Source organism: Engystomops pustulosus, chromosome 5 (assembly GCF_040894005.1).
Source record: "Engystomops pustulosus chromosome 5, aEngPut4.maternal, whole genome shotgun sequence".
Taxonomy (NCBI): Eukaryota; Metazoa; Chordata; class Amphibia; order Anura; family Leptodactylidae; genus Engystomops; species Engystomops pustulosus.
Window position 1 is genome coordinate 82,056,218 of NC_092415.1, and position 18,162 is coordinate 82,074,379.

At 47.1% G+C, this 18,162-nt stretch overlaps 1 protein-coding gene across 3 annotated transcripts in view; it reads left to right on the forward strand.

Moving 5' to 3' along the window:
* Positions 1–12,849: 12,849 nt before the first annotated feature.
* Positions 12,850–18,162, forward strand: part of EXOC2 (exocyst complex component 2) — a 113,336-nt gene continuing 108,023 nt past the window's right edge. For 2 of the 3 annotated variants that reach the window (XM_072152478.1, XM_072152479.1), the window contains exon 1: positions 12,851–13,127. In XM_072152478.1, the coding sequence (XP_072008579.1) occupies positions 13,010–13,127 (118 nt within the window). In that variant the 5' untranslated portion in view covers positions 12,851–13,009. Of the gene's footprint in view, positions 13,128–18,162 lie in introns of all 3 variants that reach the window. The other variant, XR_011855760.1, reaches the window with a different exon arrangement.

The following is an 18,162-nucleotide window of genomic DNA, read 5'->3' on the forward strand; positions in this document are numbered from 1 at the left end:
GGTTTAATGTCTTAAAATTCCCTCTACATAGCCACATAAAAATAACATTTCAGCTGGAGCTCCCGGCACCAGTTTTACTTGTTAGAGGAGGTGCCTCAACAAACCCACATCTAGGCATGTATATTATATTATTATTATTATTATTATATATATTTTTTAAATAGAGGCTACTCGTTGATTTGGGACGGAGCTGTAGATGGCTTAGGGTCCCAAATTGACCTGGCAGGTCCTCTTTAAAATGGCTGAGAGTATTGATTCATGTTTCAGTGGTATCAGAGCTACTTGGGAGGTCCATACAATAAGGAGATATTAAACCTGGTTTACCCACACAAATGTCTGATCAACTTTGCTGAAGCTAAAATCAGTCGACTGTTTAAACAGATATTTTGTTAGGATGCAACCAATTCCAATTTTCCTTATGAAACTTACCAAGCTACTTTATAAAACATATGTAAGCATAAGCTCATCTAGAAGTAGTTCTTCGATTGCAACAATCAGCAAATACTGTTCTTCACTGGACTATTGTGCCAGCTTTCCAGGAAAATGAAATCAAGTTAACACGGTGTCCTTAGAGTAATTATTACCAATTATTCCATCTTGCATACAAACAGACATGCAAGTCCGAACAATTATGGGCCATAAGGTAGATGTTTTTGCAGCAAAGTTTATATATACCTCAATTTCCTCCATCCATTCTTCATTAACTTCCATCCTACTGACCACAAACCAGCTGCAGTGATGAAGATTTGGGGGATGGGAGGGCAGCACAGCCTTTGCACACTCATCCCTCCCTATCCTACCCTTCAGTCTAGTGACAGCTCTTGAGCCTTGCGTGCGAGTGAGTTCAGCTGGTGCTGTGTGGTCTGGGTGTGTGGTCCCAAAGCCTTTGGAAAGGCTGCTAACAGAGTAGTGGGGAGAGAGAGCAACAGTGTTTACATTGATCCGATGCTGATGGCGGAACTGTGCCCAGTGTTTCTCCTGAGCTTCAATCCACTGTTTCAATCCCTCACAGCTGCAGAACACTCTGAAGCCTGCACTCCACTTTCATACTGGTTGAATGTTTACATTGCCCCTTCCTAATGTCTTCTAAAAGCATGACTGCCATACTTTTCCTGAGCAAAACTGCCATTATTCACTATTTATTTATGCTTATACATTGTGCTTTTAAATACTGGACATTTTTCCAAGGCCAAGTGCACCGTTGTACACGCTTTTAAATTCTTCCCTGCATAAAGCAATGTGTAAAGAAAGACTTTTTATTCTTATTGAAGATTCCAATATCTAAACTGTAAATATTCATGTTGTCATTCATTTTGTTTTGTACCTTTGTTGTTGCCACTTAGGCCGGCTTTTATTCTACTGTAACTTTGTCACTGAGAGAACTTTTTGGTTTGGATGTTGAATATTAACATATATTTCGAGACTGAGCTTTTTACTTTGTAGTTAGTTTTTTCTTTTTGTTTTTCATTTCAGCAAGTAGAACAGGAAAATGCTAGAATTCATCTAATGAGCTGCCAAAAACAACAAAACTGATTTAAGTGATAACATTGTCAAACATCACAAGAGAAATTCTGAAATGGCTAGTGAATCATATTACACATTTTGGTATTGGTAAACAACTAATAACTTTACAGAGAGATGGAGAATAATCTACAATTGTTCTCATGTATGGAAATGTAAATCAGCAGTTTCCATCTCTCTGTCACTTTTATCAAATCAGGGTTTTTAAGTCATTTAACCATATTGACATTGACTGTACAAAGTCATTACGTTAGTGTTCTTTTTCCCAGACTGACCACCCTGCCGGGTATGGGACTTCGTACATTATATTGATATATTGTATGATGTATGGAGTCCCCATTTCCCTATAATAAAGATTACATTTTGAAGCTGCCGTTTATTTGGGTTGATATGAACCACATATCTATATGATGTAAGCAGTCCCATTCCTGGCAGTGTGATCAGTCTGGGAAACTTCACCAAATGAATACAGCAGTGTCAAACTTTGCCTGAAATGGGTTTGCCCATGAAAGAAAGTCTTAAAGGGGTTATCCGGGTTTAAAAAATTTCTTATGGCCGGGCTGGGGAGGGCTAGTTAAACATAATAAACATGTACTTACCTAGTCCGGCGCCGCGGTCGCTTCGATCCGTGCCCCTGTTTGTTTACAGGGGCACGGAAGCCGCGCACAGGGAGCTTCCGGTCCGCAATGTGGCCGGCTCCTCCCATCCGTCCCTATTTCTCAGCGTTGTAAGCGCTGGGAGATGGTGCGCATGGGAGCTTCCAGCCGGCCGGAAGCTCCCTGTGCGCACTTGTAATGAAACCGGCGCACAGAGAAGACCGGCCGCGGCTTGGGACATCGGCAGCACCAGATGAGGTAAGTACATGTTTATTGTGTTTAAATAGCCCTCCCCAGCCCGGCCATAAGAAATTTTTTAAACCCGGATAACCCCTTTAAATTTTAATCCCCTAGTGATGTTTACACAATAAATAATTTTTAGCCACCTTACTTTACAATTTTACTCAGTTTTATTCCTATAACTCAGTGTAAAATTTCAGACTCTGGACATGGACTCTTTAAGCAGAAACATTATGGTTTTGCTGCGAGATGCTGTGTGCTGATAATGTGCTTAGATTACCAGGGTACAGGCTTAGCTACACTTTTAGTTAGCTTCTGAACATTGTACTAGTATGGGGCACAGAAAAAAACAAATGAGAGATTATGAGATGGACATAAAACACAATGACACTCTCAGCTCTGCTAACTCACCTAATCAATAAAAGAGTCAGCTATTCCTCCCTCCCGCATAAAGACCTTATCTTGCATATAGCTTGTAGAGAGTAAGTCTCTGCACACTGCTGCTTGCTGGCAAGAAGTGTCTGTATCTGAGATGGTCTTAAAATGCAGGGGGGAGGGGTAGGAGGCAAAAAACACTGCAGTGTTCAGACAAGAGAAGCTATTCATGAGAAGAATCATCAGAAGATTTCAATGGGATCCAGGGGCAACCAAAATTGCAAACACCAGTCCTGATTGAGACAGGTTGGAATTATATCTGTGAAATGCTGTATTTGTTAATAATAGGGAATTAGAGAATGTGTTATTTTGTTAGCCTGTGTATATTTAACCCCTTAACAACCTGGGTCTTTTTTGTTTTTGAGCTCACATTTTTCACTCTCCACCTTCAAAAATATCTTCAAATATAACTTTTTTATTTTTCCATTTTAAGAGCTATGTGAGGGCTTGTTTTCTGTGTAACAAATTGCACTTGATATTGGCAGCATTTAATATTCCATGCCAAGAAAAAAATTCCAAATGCAGCGAAATTGGTGAAAGAACACATTTGCCCCATTTTCTGGTGGGCTTGGATTTTACGGTTTTCACTGTGCCCTCCACACACAGTGGGGGGTCGGTACCGTAAAGGAGATACCAAATTTATATAGGTTTTATAATGTTTTCATACATTTATAAAAATGAAAACCTCCTGTGCAAAAATAAAATATTCTTCATTTTGCAATCTTTTGGAACTTTTTCATACTTCAGCGTAAGGAGCTGTGTGGTGTTATATTTTGTGACTTAAGATGATGTTTTCAATCCTACCATTTTTAGGACTGTATGGCCTTTTGATCACTTTTTATAACATTTTTTACTTGTTGCAAAATGGCGAAAAATTGGAATTGGTGGGTGCTATTTCCGTTACAGGGTTAAATGTCAGGAATAACCATTATTATACCCAATGGGGCACATTTACTTAGAAAGTTGGAAATTGCACTAAAAGTGCTCTTTCTGTGTATAATGCTGCGATTCACTAAAATCGTGCGCCAGAAATCATGAGTCTGTTGTTTCCCTACACTGATCCAACAAAGGTCACCATCTTTTTCTTTGTGGTGCAACTTTAACATACGGCATGTGCCAAAATTTGCAAGTTAAATACGGCACCTAATCAGTCAGACCAACCAACGGGAAGCCTAATTTGCGTCACATGGAGGCCAGCCCAGCTGCGCCACAAAAGGGTTGCGTGCGACACAATAGTGGCGCAGACACTTCTTAAATACCTGTGCAAGCCGTTTTAGCCTAGAAGAGCGTGCAGACTGACAAAAGTGCGGTGCAAAGCCCTTAGTAAATGAGCCCCAACATATTTATGATTTTTACTGTTTATTTATATCAGTTCTAGGGGTTGGAATTTTTAAGGTTTAAGGCTTTTTTTTACTATTTTTCAGCCCCCCTGGAATTCTTTAACCCTAGGTTGTCTGATTGATCGCACCATATACTGCCATACTACTTACTACTTGTCTACTTACTACTATTTTATTACAATGTGCAACTGGCGACAATATAACCATGCGCCGCTGGCTTTTTACCACCGCCAGCAAAGCTGTGCTAGCACCGATCACTCACTGAGTATCCCTCTACGAATACCCGTAGCCGACTGGTCCTGTAACTATACCTCGTTAAGGGGTTAAGAATCTTGTCTTGTCATGGGAATACCTCTTTAAAGGGGTTGTCCGAGACTTTATAGAAAAAAAAAGGTGGCCGGGAGAGGGCTGTTTAAAAAAAACAGACATGTATTTACCTACCGGTGCCCTCTGGGTGTCCCGCGGTGCTGTTGCTCCAGTCCATGCCGAATGTAAACATGGCCGTGCATTGAGCTTCAGGCCGGATCTGACACCGTGGCGTAGCCGGCAGCTGAATACAGCACTAATTCCGTCACCATATTTGTTTACATGGGGCACGGATTGGAGCGTCAGCAGCGTGGGGTACCCGGAGGGTGCTGGAAGGTAACTACATGTTTATTTTTTTCCTGGCCACCTTTGTTTTTTCATTAAGTCTCGGACAACCCCTTTAAGACTAATAAAATGTAAGGAAATATACAGTGTCACTACAGAAAATGTTAGCACATTTTTGCACAAGGCAGGGGTTATCTGATGAGGAGGTGGGGCTACCTGACTAAGTCGTATAAAAAAATAAATGATGATTTTCCATTCATCCTGCAACCTAAAAATACGATAAAAAGACCTTCAGGGGACGTATATATTACAGAAGAAGGTGCCGTTTGTGGGCTTTGGGGGGGGGGGGGGGGGCTAGGGTGGTGACAGCTTCTGTTTAAGATACAAGGGAAGGGATATTAATAGAGAAGCAGTAAATATTTTCTGCGCAGGGACATTTCCCTGAGTATATTGCATTAAATGAGTCTATGAAATATTACAAATTTCATTTTTCTAACACCATTTTTCTCATCTGTACTGACAAGCCTCTCTTTTATTGTTGTTAAAATAAACTAGCGCCAGCTCTAATATCAGTTGGAATTTCAGCATTGTTTAGCTTGCTCTCTTCCCAGTATTTTCTGGCAGAAGTTGCAGAAATAGGATTGATACTGTTGATGCGATGTGTTGAAGACGACTTTGGACATTTTAATTCCTTTTGGAATTATTCAGAATGGTTGAAAATGTCAGAGAATTAACCCTTTTAACTGTTTGGCAGTTTTTCTAAGTCATACCTCTATATCTAATGCATAGGTCCAGGCAATGTAACTATAGTAATTTTTTTATATTTGTTATAAATGGTTTCCTTCTAAAAAAAAAAATCAATTACTAAAATTATGTTAATAAGCCTAAAGGGCTTATGGGGTGGGGGGTTGTTACCAGAGCAACACCATGCTCCTGATTCACGGGCTGTTACACTGTGAGAAGCACTTCAACCTCCCACTGTGTGCTTAAACTTCCCCTGCTGCTGTGTGATTATATCAGGCAGAGGAAGGGGGAAGTACTGAGGGAGTAGAAGGGGAAGAGTGAGACAGTGTAACAGCCTGTGACTTAAAAGTTGATTTAAGAATAACAAATATAAGATTACCACAGTCTGGATCAATGACTAAGGTCACATGCAAACAAATATGTGCCTTTTGTAGGAAGAAAACAAGGAGCCAATATTCCTTGTGTACAGCCCACCTGTCATTGGTACACACACAACAAGAAAAGATTTCCTCGGGTGCAAACCTGGGAAGGAATAGGACCTGCTTTATAATTTGCTTCCTGGGAAATAGGCTCATGGCCACGTCTGTGGAATCCAAATGAAATACAAAAATAGAGATTAGAACACAACCCCAAAAAAAGTTAATGTGCAAATACAGCTGATTGGTGGGGTTGCTAGTTGTCAGGCCTCTAATGATGTGTAATATTTGGACCCATTCTTGAGGTGCTGAAAGTCCCATAATTGCAGTGCTGAAAGGCACAATGGCGTCATAGCTCTGTCAGTCCTGCTGTTCAAGGTTTTTCTGAATATGGCACTTCTAATAAACATATTTTATTGAAACTCTATTTGTCATCACTTTCTGCCACTTCTAAAAGCTATGTTTTAACACAAATCCCTTTAACACAGGGAAAAAGAATTTCCGTGATATTATTAATTGTTAACAAGCAAGTTAAGTGTGTATGTACATATGATACCGTCATCTGACTGACTGAGGACAGATGATTAAAAAACATTCGCCCAATAGGCCTAGGAAGAATACCTGTACTGGTCTACAGCAGCAGGGGTTACTGGCAAAGGAACAAAAAAAAAAAAATCACTTAAACAAAGTTACAGATTTTTTTCATATACAAGCCACAGTATTTCTCTGAAAGTTCAAAAGTCCCTGTATAAAACTACGACCAATTTATTATTTTTTTTATGAAAAAAACATAATTCACTAAATGAGATGTAATATGTGGGAATCTGTAATTGTACAAATAGAAATTAACACATAAACACATTAAATAGATTCAGAAAAGCAAATTACAGACCCCAAACTGTGGCATTTGTAAGCTTCTGCAGATTCCACGCATGCCCTGGCGGTGACTAATAGTCTTCTAAATGGGCTAGTAGAAAGTGGCAAGGAAGGACAGGGAGAAAATGGGAATTATTCTCACTGTTAATTCGGTTTCCATTAGTCCACCATGACGGCCCCACTTGGAGGATGACCCTTTGACCTCTGTAGGGACAGGAAGCAGAGAAGTTAAATACCCACCCCCTGCATCTACACTCCAGTGACTACCAAATAACTACACCGGCAGCGGATGCAACTCATTTTATTGCATGTTTAAATCGCACACAATTAATTTGTGAAGTACAGAATAATATACATGGGTGGGAAATATATATGGGCCGTCATGATGGACTAATGGAAACCGAATTAACGGTGAGAATAATTCCCATTTTCCATTGCGTCCCCCATGACGGCCTCACTTGGAGACATAACAAATTATATTTCAGGGAGGGACAACAGCTTGTAGTACTTTTCTACCAAAAGCTAATTCATTCGTGTTTTGTAGGTCTAACCTGTAGTGTTTTACGAATGTCAACTGGCTAGACCATGTAGCTGCCCTACAAATTTCATTTATGGAAGCCCCTCTTTTCTCAGCCCATGAGGTTGCCATGGCACGTGTAGAATGTGCTCTAATGTCTCAGGTATTGACATATTCTGGGCTGCATAAGCATTTTTAATAACAGTCTTGATCCATCTTGCTAGAGTGGATTTTGAAGCTTTTATCCCTTTATTCTTTCCGCTAAACTGCAGAAGGATGTTTGAGTCTTTTCACCATGGTTTTGTTGCTTCCAGGTAAAAGAGAAGAATTCTCCTGACATCAAGGGAGTGCCATTCTCTTTCTTTTATTGATTTTGGATTTCGACAAAATGTAGGCAGAATAATCTCCTGGTTTAGATGAAAGCTTTAGAGGGAGTTTTAGAAATTGTTTACCCATCCCAATTGAAGATTGGCGAACACATGGAATACAAAACTCAAATGTTGAAGCATTACTAGTCAGAAAATAGGAATAGCCTGGTCCTCAAACCATTGAACAGAATTCATTAAGACTTAAAAAATTCCAATTGTATACACCAGGAGCCTCCGGCCTCTTAGTGAATATGGACGCAAACTCCGCCAGTTCCAGCCTGTACAATACACTGCACACCCCACATACACCCGGTGTGCACTGCACAGCGTCCCCACCCACATACACCCCGGGTGCACTGCACAGCGTCCCCCACATACACCCGGTGTACACTGCACAGCGTCCCCCACATACACCCGGTGTACACTGCACAGCGTCCCCCACATACACCCGGTGTACACTGCACAGCGTCCCCCACATACACCCGGTGTACACTGCACAGCGTCCCCCACATACACCCGGTGTACACTGCACAGCGTCCCCCACATACACCCGGTGTACACTGCACAGCGTCCCCCACATACACCCGGTGTACACTGCACAGCGTCCCCCACATACACCCGGTGTACACTGCACAGCGTCCCCCACATACACCCGGTGTACACTGCACAGCGTCCCCCACATACACCCGGTGTACACTGCACAGCGTCCCCCACATACACCCGGTGTACACTGCACAGCGTCCCCCACATACACCCGGTGTACACTGCACAGCGTCCCCCACATACACCCGGTGTACACTGCACAGCGTCCCCCACATACACCCGGTGTACACTGCACAGCGTCCCCCACATACACCCGGTGTACACTGCACAGCGTCCCCCACATACACCCGGTGTACACTGCACAGCGTCCCCCACATACACCCGGTGTACACTGCACAGCGTCCCCCACATACACCCGGTGTACACTGCACAGCATCCCTCCATACACCCGGTGTACACTGCACAGCATCCCTCCATACACCCGGTGTACACTGCACAGCATCCCTCCATACACCCGGTGTACACTGCACAGCATCCCTCCATACACCCGGTGTACACTGCACAGCATTCCTCCATACACCCGGTGTACACTGCACAGCATTCCTCCATACACCCGGTGTACACTGCACAGCGTCCTCCATACACCCGGTGTACACTGCACAGCGTCCTCCATACACCCGGTGTACACTGCACAGCGTCCTCCATACACCCGGTGTACACTGCACAGCGTCCTCCATACACCCGGTGTACACTGCACGGCGTCCTCCATACACCCGGTGTACACTGCACGGCGTCCTCCATACACCCGGTGTACACTGCACGGCGTCCTCCATACACCCGGTGTACACTGCACGGCGTCCTCCATACACCCGGTGTACACTGCACGGCGTCCTCCATACACCCGGTGTACACTGCACGGCGTCCTCCATACACCCGGTGTACACTGCACGGCGTCCTCCATACACCCGGTGTACACTGCACGGCGTCCTCCATACACCCGGTGTACACTGCACGGCGTCCCCCACATACACCCGGTGTACACTGCACGGCGTCCCCCACATACACCCGGTGTACACTGCACAGCGTCCCCCACATACACCCGGTGTACACTGCACAGCGTCCCCCACATACACCCGGTGTACACTGCACAGCGTCCCCCACATACACCCGGTGTACACTGCACAGCGTCCCCCACATACACCCGGTGTACACTGCACAGCGTCCCCCACATACACCCGGTGTACACTGCACAGCGTCCCCCACATACACCCGGTGTACACTGCACAGCGTCCCCCACATACACCCGGTGTACACTGCACAGCGTCCCCCACATACACCCGGTGTACACTGCACAGCGTCCCCCACATACACCCGGTGTACACTGCACAGCGTCCCCCACATACACCCGGTGTACACTGCACAGCGTCCCCCACATACACCCGGTGTACACTGCACAGCATCCCCCACATACACCCGGTGTACACTGCACAGCATCCCCCACATACACCCGGTGTACACTGCACAGCATCCCCCACATACACCCGGTGTACACTGCACAGCATCCCTCCATACACCCGGTGTACACTGCACAGCATCCCCCACATACACCCGGTGTACACTGCACAGCATCCCCCACATACACCCGGTGTACACTGCACAGCATCCCTCCATACACCCGGTGTACACTGCACAGCATCCCTCCATACACCCGGTGTACACTGCACAGCATCCCTCCATACACCCGGTGTACACTGCACAGCATCCCTCCATACACCCGGTGTACACTGCACAGCATCCCTCCATACACCCGGTGTACACTGCACAGCATCCCTCCATACACCCGGTGTACACTGCACAGCATCCCTCCATACACCCGGTGTACACTGCACAGCATCCCTCCATACACCCGGTGTACACTGCACAGCATTCCTCCATACACCCGGTGTACACTGCACAGCATTCCTCCATACACCCGGTGTACACTGCACAGCGTCCTCCATACACCCGGTGTACACTGCACAGCGTCCTCCATACACCCGGTGTACACTGCACAGCGTCCTCCATACACCCGGTGTACACTGCACAGCGTCCTCCATACACCCGGTGTACACTGCACAGCGTCCTCCATACACCCGGTGTACACTGCACGGCGTCCTCCATACACCCGGTGTACACTGCACGGCGTCCTCCATACACCCGGTGTACACTGCACGGCGTCCTCCATACACCCGGTGTACACTGCACGGCGTCCTCCATACACCCGGTGTACACTGCACGGCGTCCTCCATACACCCGGTGTACACTGCACGGCGTCCTCCATACACCCGGTGTACACTGCACGGCGTCCTCCATACACCCGGTGTACACTGCACGGCGTCCCCCACATACACCCGGTGTACACTGCACAGCGTCCCCCACATACACCCGGTGTACACTGCACAGCGTCCCCCACATACACCCGGTGTACACTTCACAGCGTCCCCCACATACACCCGGTGTACACTGCACAGCGTCCCCCACATACACCCGGTGTACACTGCACAGCGTCCCCCACATACACCCGGTGTACACTGCACAGCGTCCCCCACATACACCCGGTGTACACTGCACAGCGTCCCCCACATACACCCGGTGTACACTGCACAGCGTCCCCCACATACACCCGGTGTACACTGCACAGCGTCCCCCACATACACCCGGTGTACACTGCACAGCGTCCCCCACATACACCCGGTGTACACTGCACAGCGTCCCCCACATACACCCGGTGTACACTGCACAGCGTCCCCCACATACACCCGGTGTACACTGCACAGCGTCCCCCACATACACCCGGTGTACACTGCACAGCGTCCCCCACATACACCCGGTGTACACTGCACAGCGTCCCCCACATACACCCGGTGTACACTGCACAGCATCCCCCACATACACCCGGTGTACACTGCACAGCATCCCCCACATACACCCGGTGTACACTGCACAGCATCCCCCACATACACCCGGTGTACACTGCACAGCATCCCCCACATACACCCGGTGTACACTGCACAGCATCCCCCACATACACCCGGTGTACACTGCACAGCATCCCTCCATACACCCGGTGTACACTGCACAGCATCCCCCACATACACCCGGTGTACACTGCACAGCATCCCCCACATACACCCGGTGTACACTGCACAGCATCCCTCCATACACCCGGTGTACACTGCACAGCATCCCTCCATACACCCGGTGTACACTGCACAGCATCCCTCCATACACCCGGTGTACACTGCACAGCATCCCTCCATACACCCGGTGTACACTGCACAGCATCCCTCCATACACCCGGTGTACACTGCACAGCATCCCTCCATACACCCGGTGTACACTGCACAGCATCCCTCCATACACCCGGTGTACACTGCACAGCATTCCTCCATACACCCGGTGTACACTGCACAGCATTCCTCCATACACCCGGTGTACACTGCACAGCGTCCTCCATACACCCGGTGTACACTGCACAGCGTCCTCCATACACCCGGTGTACACTGCACAGCGTCCTCCATACACCCGGTGTACACTGCACAGCGTCCTCCATACACCCGGTGTACACTGCACAGCGTCCTCCATACACCCGGTGTACACTGCACAGCGTCCTCCATACACCCGGTGTACACTGCACAGCGTCCTCCATACACCCGGTGTACACTGCACGGCGTCCTCCATACACCCGGTGTACACTGCACGGCGTCCTCCATACACCCGGTGTACACTGCACGGCGTCCTCCATACACCCGGTGTACACTGCACGGCGTCCTCCATACACCCGGTGTACACTGCACGGCGTCCTCCATACACCCGGTGTACACTGCACAGCGTCCTGCATACACCTGGTGTACTTTGCACATCATCCCTCCATACACCTGGTGTACACTGCACATCATCCCTCCATACACCTGGTGTACACTGCACAGCATCCTGCATACACCTGGTGTACACTGCACAGCATCCTGCATACACCTGGTGTACTTTGCACATCATCCCTCCATACACCCGGTGTACACTGCACATCATCCCTCCATACACCCGGTGTACACTGCACATCATCCCTCCATACACCTGGTGTACACTGCACAGCATCCCTCCATACACCTGGTGTACACTGCACATCATCCCTCCATACACCCGGTGTACACTGCACAGCATCCCTCCATACACCCGGTGTACACTGCACAGCATCCCTCCATACACCTGGTGTACACTGCACATCATCCCTCCATACACCTGGTGTACACTGCACAGCATCCTGCATACACCTGGTGTACATTGCACATCATCCCTCCATACACCTGGTGTACACTGCACAGCATCCTGCATACACCTGGTGTACACTGCACATCATCCCTCCATACACCTTGTGTACACTGCACAGCATCCTGCATACACCTGGTGTACATTGCACATCATCCCTCCATACACCTGGTGCACACTGAACAGCACCCCCCACATACATCAGGTTATCGCTGTGCAATACTGTATGTATCACATGCCCTCTCATACTACACTACATGCGTCTTTCCTCAGCTTTCACATGATGCATGTCCGGTCATGTGACTGTGATGTCATCAAAGACACCACGGAGTAGCAGCCATCATTGTTACTGGCAGTTGATAGCCAATAGGCTGGCACAGGGGGAAGCTGACATCATGGTCATGTGATCCTACGTCATCAATGTCCTGAATCTGGAGGAAAGGAAAAAGCCACTACCTATTATTTACATTGATTTGTTTGCTTATTTTATTGTTTTTTGTATTGTCCGTGCTGTGTCATGTCTCGGGTGCGGCAGCCTCCTCTAGTGACCGGCATCTCCCCAAAGGAAGGGACACCCTGGACCAAAGTAACCATAAGAGGGGAGAATCTGGGTACCGGGCCATCTGATCTCATAGGTAATGTACTAACTGTCACTGAGCAGGCACTGATGGGGGTGCTGCAGGTCTCTGATCTCAGAGATAATGTACTATCTGTCACTGAGCAGGCACTAATGGGGGTGCTGCAGGTCTCTGATCTCAGAGGTAATGTACTATCTGTCACTGAGCAGGCAGTGATGGGGGCTCCTGCAGGCCTCTGATCTCATAGGTCAGTGATGGCTAACCTATGGCACTGGTGCCGGAGGTGGCACTCGGAGCCCTTTCTGTGGGCACTCAGGCCATCACCAGAGATGACTCCAGGTATCTTCCTGCAGTCCCAGACAGCCCAGGACTTGCTGTGCACAGAGCTATTTTAAAGCTCTGGGACTATTTTCTGCTTTATTGGTGTCCTCAGGGTGCTTGTATCAATGAAAACTGTAACAGAGAAGGGAGTATAAATCACAAATTAAATTTCTGTGTTGGCACTTTGCGATAAATAAGCGGGTCTTTGTTGTAGTTTGGGCACTCGGCCTCTAAAAGGTTTGCCATCACTGTCATAGGTAATGTACTATGCTGTCACTGAGCAGACAGTGATCTCATAGGTAATTTACTTTGTTGTCACTGAGCAGGCAGTGATGAGGGCTCCTGCAGGCCTCTGATCTCATAGGTAATGTCCTATGCTGTCTCTGAGCAGACAGTGAGCTTATAGGTAATGTACTTTGCTGTCACTGAGCAGACAGTGATCTCATAGGTAATGTACTTTGCTGTCACTGAGCAGACAGTGATCTCATAGGTAATGTACTATGCTGTCACTGAGCAGGCACTGATGGGGGTGCTGCAGGCCTCTGATCTCATAGGTAATGTACTATGCTGTCACTGAGCAGGCAGTGATGGGGCTCCTGCAGGCCTCTGATCTCATAGGTAATGTCCTATGCCAGTGATGGCTAACCTATGGCACTGGTGCCAGAGGTGGCACTCAGAGCCTTTTCTGTGGGCACCCAGGCCATCACCAGCGATGACTCCAGGTATCTTCCTGCAGTCCCAGACAGCCCAGGACTTACTGTGCACAGAGCTATTTTAAAGTGACAGCTGTACCTGGGACTATTTTCTGCTTTATTGGTGTCCTCAGGGGCTGATATCAATGAAAACTGTAACAGAGAAGGGAGTATAAATCACAAATAGAATTTCTGTGTTGGCACTTTGCGATAAATAAGCGGGTCTTTGTTGTATTTTGGGCACTCGGTCTCTAAAAGGTTTGCCATCACTGTCCTATGCTGTCACTGAGCAGACAGTGATCTCATAGGTAATGTACTATGCTGTCACTGAGCAGACAGTGATCTCATAGGTAATGTACTTTGCTGTCACTGAGCAGACAGTGATCTCATAGGTAATGTACTATGCTGTCACTGAGCAGACAGTGATCTTATAGATAATGTACTGTGCTGTCACTGAGCAGACAGTGATCTCATAGGTAATGTACTTTGCTGTCACTGAGCAGACAGTGATCTCATAGGTAATGTACTTTGCTGTCACTGAGCAGACAGTGATCTCAGAGGTAATGTACTATGCTGTCACTGAGCAGGCACTAATGGGGGCTCCTGCAGGACTCTGATCTCATAGCTAATGTGCTATGCTATCACTGAGCAAGCAGTAATGGGGGCTCCTGCAGACCATGATCTCATAGGTAATGTACTATGCTGTCACTGAGCAGGCAGTGATGGGGGCTCCTGCAGGCCTCTGATCTCATCGGTAATGTACTATGCTGTCACTGAGCAGGCAGTGATGGGGTCCTGCAGGCCTCTGATCTCATAGGTAATGTACTATGCTGTCACTGAGCAGGCAGTGATGGGGTCCTGCAGGCCTCTGATCTCATAGGTAATGTACTATTCTGTGACTGAGCAGGCAGTGATGGGGGGCACCTGCAGACCGTGATCTCATAGGTATTGTACTATGCAGTCACTGAGCAGACAGTAATGGGGGGCTCCTGTAGACCATGATCTCATAGGTAATGTGTTATGCTGTCACTGAGCAGACAGTAATGGGGAACTCCTGCAGACCATGATTTCATAGGTAAAGTACTATGCAGTCACTCAGCAGGCAGTGATGAGGGCTCCTGCAGACCATGATCTTATAGGTAATGTACTATGCTATCACTGAGCAGGCAGTAATGGGGGGCTCCTGTAGACCATGATCTTATAGGTAATGTACTATGCTATCACTGAGCAGGCAGTAATGGGGGGCTCCTGTAGACCATGATCTCATAGGTAAAGTACTATGCTGTCACTCAGCAGGCAGTGATGGGGGCTCCTGCAGACCATGATCTTATAGGTAATGTACTATGCTATCACTGAGCAGGCAGTAATGGGGGGCTCCTGTAGACCATGATCTTATAGGTAATGTACTATGCTATCACTGAGCAGGCAGTAGTGGGGGCGCTGCAGGCCTCTGATCTCATAGGTAATGTACTATGCTGTCACTGAGCAGGCAGTAGTCGGGGCTCCTGCAGCCCCTGATCTCATAGCTGCAGTCTGTATGATGTCATAAGTAATGTACCATTGTCTCAGTGAGCAGGTAGTAAAGAAGGGCTCCTCCTGCTCCAGCCCTATGATCATATAAATGTGGGTGCACATGTAAACTGCACATGCACATGTAAACTGCACTGTGTGTAATTTGCCGCTGTATTGTGAGAGGGCTTCAGATTCAGGATTTCTGGCGTACGTTCTTCATGAATCTGGCGCCCTCTGCACTGCTATCACAGCGTGTGCCACTTTTTTTGGTACAACCTTAAAATAGGGCGTGCAACACAATTCTGTTGGACTTTGCATGTTAAATCTGGAGCATGGGTCCCACTGAGCAGAAATTAGTGTCGCATAAAGAACAGAGCAGCCGTGACACAAAACGGTCATGTGTGGCACAGACACTTCTTAAATACCTGTGCAAGCAGTTTGCACTGAAAAGAACGTGGAAAGGCTGACAGAAAACTGGCGCAAGGGCCTTAGTAAATTTTCTCCATACTGTTCTATGATGTCAGAACAAATGGCAGTAATGGAGGCTGCTGTCTATGGTCTTATAGGAAATGTACTATTCTGTACCTGGGCAAACAGTAATGGGGGCTCATTCAACTCTCTGATCTCATATGTAATATACCATGCTTTCACTAGAAAGGTAGTAATAGGGGCTCCTCCTGCTCCAGCCCTCTGATCACATATACAATGTACTATGCTGTCACTAGGCAGGGAATAATGGGGGGCTTCTGCAGGCCTCTGATCATATAGCTGCAGTCTGTATGATCTCTAGGTGATGTACCATTGTGCCAGTGAGCAGGCAGTAATGGGGGTTCCTCCAGCTTTTACTCTAGGATCCCATAGGTATTGTACTGTGCTGTCATTTGGCAGACCACAATGGGTATTTTTAGTCGAGGAAGAGTGTGAAATTTGTAGTACCGGTAATATAGGCAACTGCACACAAATGTGCTTGGTCTGTGGAAGCGGACCCATGTGGATCAAGCACAGTTCAGTAGACAGGAGTCCTTGCATCATATAGAAATATGATGTATAGAGTCCCAGTCTGCCGGCCCAATTGCAGAACTGGAACTGTTATAGTTGTTATAGTACCAGCTCTGCAACTTGGCTGGCTAACAGGACACCTTGCATCATATTTCTGTATGATGCAAGGACTCCCGGCACTGTGCTGGACTAGCACAAGGCCCAGTTTCCATGGGTCAAGCACGTTTGTGTGTGTGTTACTAGCAGCTCGCTAACAAAACCCTTTACAAACTATAGAAAACTGACTTAGGGTAAACAACAATTTTTTTAATTTATTTTGTTTTTAATGGAGGGCACCCAGATGAACCAAATGCAGTACTTCACTTTAAACAAAAAGCAAATGGCCCCAGTTTTGGCCCAATGCAAAATAATTTACACACACATTTACACTCATTCTTAAAAAATGTAAAAATGATATTTACTCTACATTTTATTCTTTGCTTGTAGTGATCTTCAAAAATTGCTAAAGTTTATGGTTTGTGCTGCCCTATATACACATTGGGGCACATTTACTTACCCGGTCCCTGCGCGATCCCCAATCCAGACTTGTTCATGAAGATCATGTGCCCGATATCCTGCATGTGTTGCTTCCCCGATCAGGTCCGCCGGAGTTCACCACCTTCTTCCCGGTGTATATAAGCGTTTGGCTTGCGACACAATTTTTATGTTAAATACCACGCTTTGTCCGAATCCGTCGGATCGTCCGACGGCCCGGGCCCCCGATTTGCGTTGCATGAAAGCCAGCGCAATTGCGGCAAAATCCGATCGAGTGCACCAAAAGCCCCTTTTAAATCCCTGTACCTACGGCGCAAAATGGAAATCGTCAGGATGTCCGTCGAAAGTGCGGTCCACGGGCCCTTAGTAAATGAGCCCAATTGTATTTGCCAGACATACATTCGAAACAGCCTGTGTGTACTTACATACATATACCTGCCTAACCAGCACTCTTTTACTCCTACTCCTTCAAAACAAGGAAAAGTTCAAAGGGGATGAATACTTTTGCAACCCACTGTACAAACAGTATCAGGGTTACAAGATACAACAAGATAGGTATGTTGAATTTGTATGTAAGTTGGAACAGGTATATTTTGCATGTGTAAAGGTACATTTACATGAACGTGTGCTGGCCGGACTGTCCCCACAACGGCAGTCTAAATGCGGCCTAACTCCAATGGTTTTCTGTCCTTGTGACTAGGAGTTTCAGAATTTTGGGTTGTCATGGGAAAATTGGATTAACGATAAAGCTTCATTGCTGACACTTATGTTGACCATTGCAGTCAGAGTTCACCAAAGGTCACAGTGGACAGAGGGGTCAGATGCTAACTATGGGTCGTCTGAACGTGTTCATAAAGGGGTAGTCCCACAAAGCAATTTAGGCCCTATCCACAGGGCCTGACTTGCTCATTGCTGGGGGCCTCGGTAATGGGACCCCCATGGATCACAAGAAAGGCTGCTTCTTTATCTCAGGGTGCGACCCCCGTTCTTGTAATCCCTTATTGTCATCACTAAGACCCCCACCGATCTGCAAG